Source organism: Numida meleagris, unplaced genomic scaffold (assembly GCF_002078875.1).
Source record: "Numida meleagris isolate 19003 breed g44 Domestic line unplaced genomic scaffold, NumMel1.0 unplaced_Scaffold359, whole genome shotgun sequence".
Lineage (NCBI taxonomy): Eukaryota > Metazoa > Chordata > Aves > Galliformes > Numididae > Numida > Numida meleagris.
In genome coordinates, this window is record NW_018364584.1 from 4,039 (window position 1) to 4,741 (window position 703).

The 703-nt window shown below is 43.5% G+C and overlaps 1 protein-coding gene across 1 annotated transcript in view; it reads left to right on the forward strand.

Annotated features, from left to right (window-relative positions):
* Positions 1 to 172: 172 nt before the first annotated feature.
* Positions 173 to 703, forward strand: part of LOC110391395 (mitogen-activated protein kinase 15-like) — a gene marked incomplete at its 5' end in the record, with an annotated part of 5,650 nt that continues 5,119 nt past the window's right edge. The window contains 1 exon segment of the mRNA XM_021383238.1: positions 173 to 475. Within this exon segment, the coding sequence (XP_021238913.1) occupies positions 175 to 475 (301 nt within the window).

The following is a 703-nucleotide window of genomic DNA, read 5'->3' on the forward strand; positions in this document are numbered from 1 at the left end:
TCTTTCTGCTACGAATGTTATTTGTATCTTCTTTCCAATGCCAAATTATTTTTTAAGATATAATTATTTCATATCCTGTGAAATAAATGATTTGCACATTTGTCTGTTTTGTATTTTATTCCTCTGCTTTGCTATGTGGCTGTGTTAAGTCTAACCAGCGTCTCTTTTTTGTAGATGATTCTTGAAAAGAAAGTGAACAGCCGTCCAAAGGAGCAAATGCAGAGAGAAGACATTCAGTTAAGTCAGTCTCAACCCAGACCCTTTTTGCCATATTCCAATTCTGCGACTTTAACCACCAGGAAAAGCCAGAGAGCACCAACACCGCCTCTCCTAAAGCATCCACACACGCATGCTGGAGCTACAGCTCATGTCCAGCCAGAAGTATCCAGCCAGAGTGAAGACGGAGCGAGATCTCTATGTCAGAGATCGAGGATCAGTGTGATCTACAACCCCATAACACACTCTACTGTTCAAAGTAGGTACTGCCATCGTGCTGTTGAATGCACTCCACCACGAGGGATTATTGTGAGGAAGAAAGAAGAGATTGAGTGGGCAAAACTGGGGGAGCTCACATGGCAAATGGGAGGGTGAAACTGCGTGAGGAACAAGGCATGAGAACAAAATGCCGCTGAGTGGGTTTTGAGTGCGTGACCTTCTTTTTCTTTCTTTGCTGCCTCAGTCTTGGTTCTGTGTTCCTTTCTGT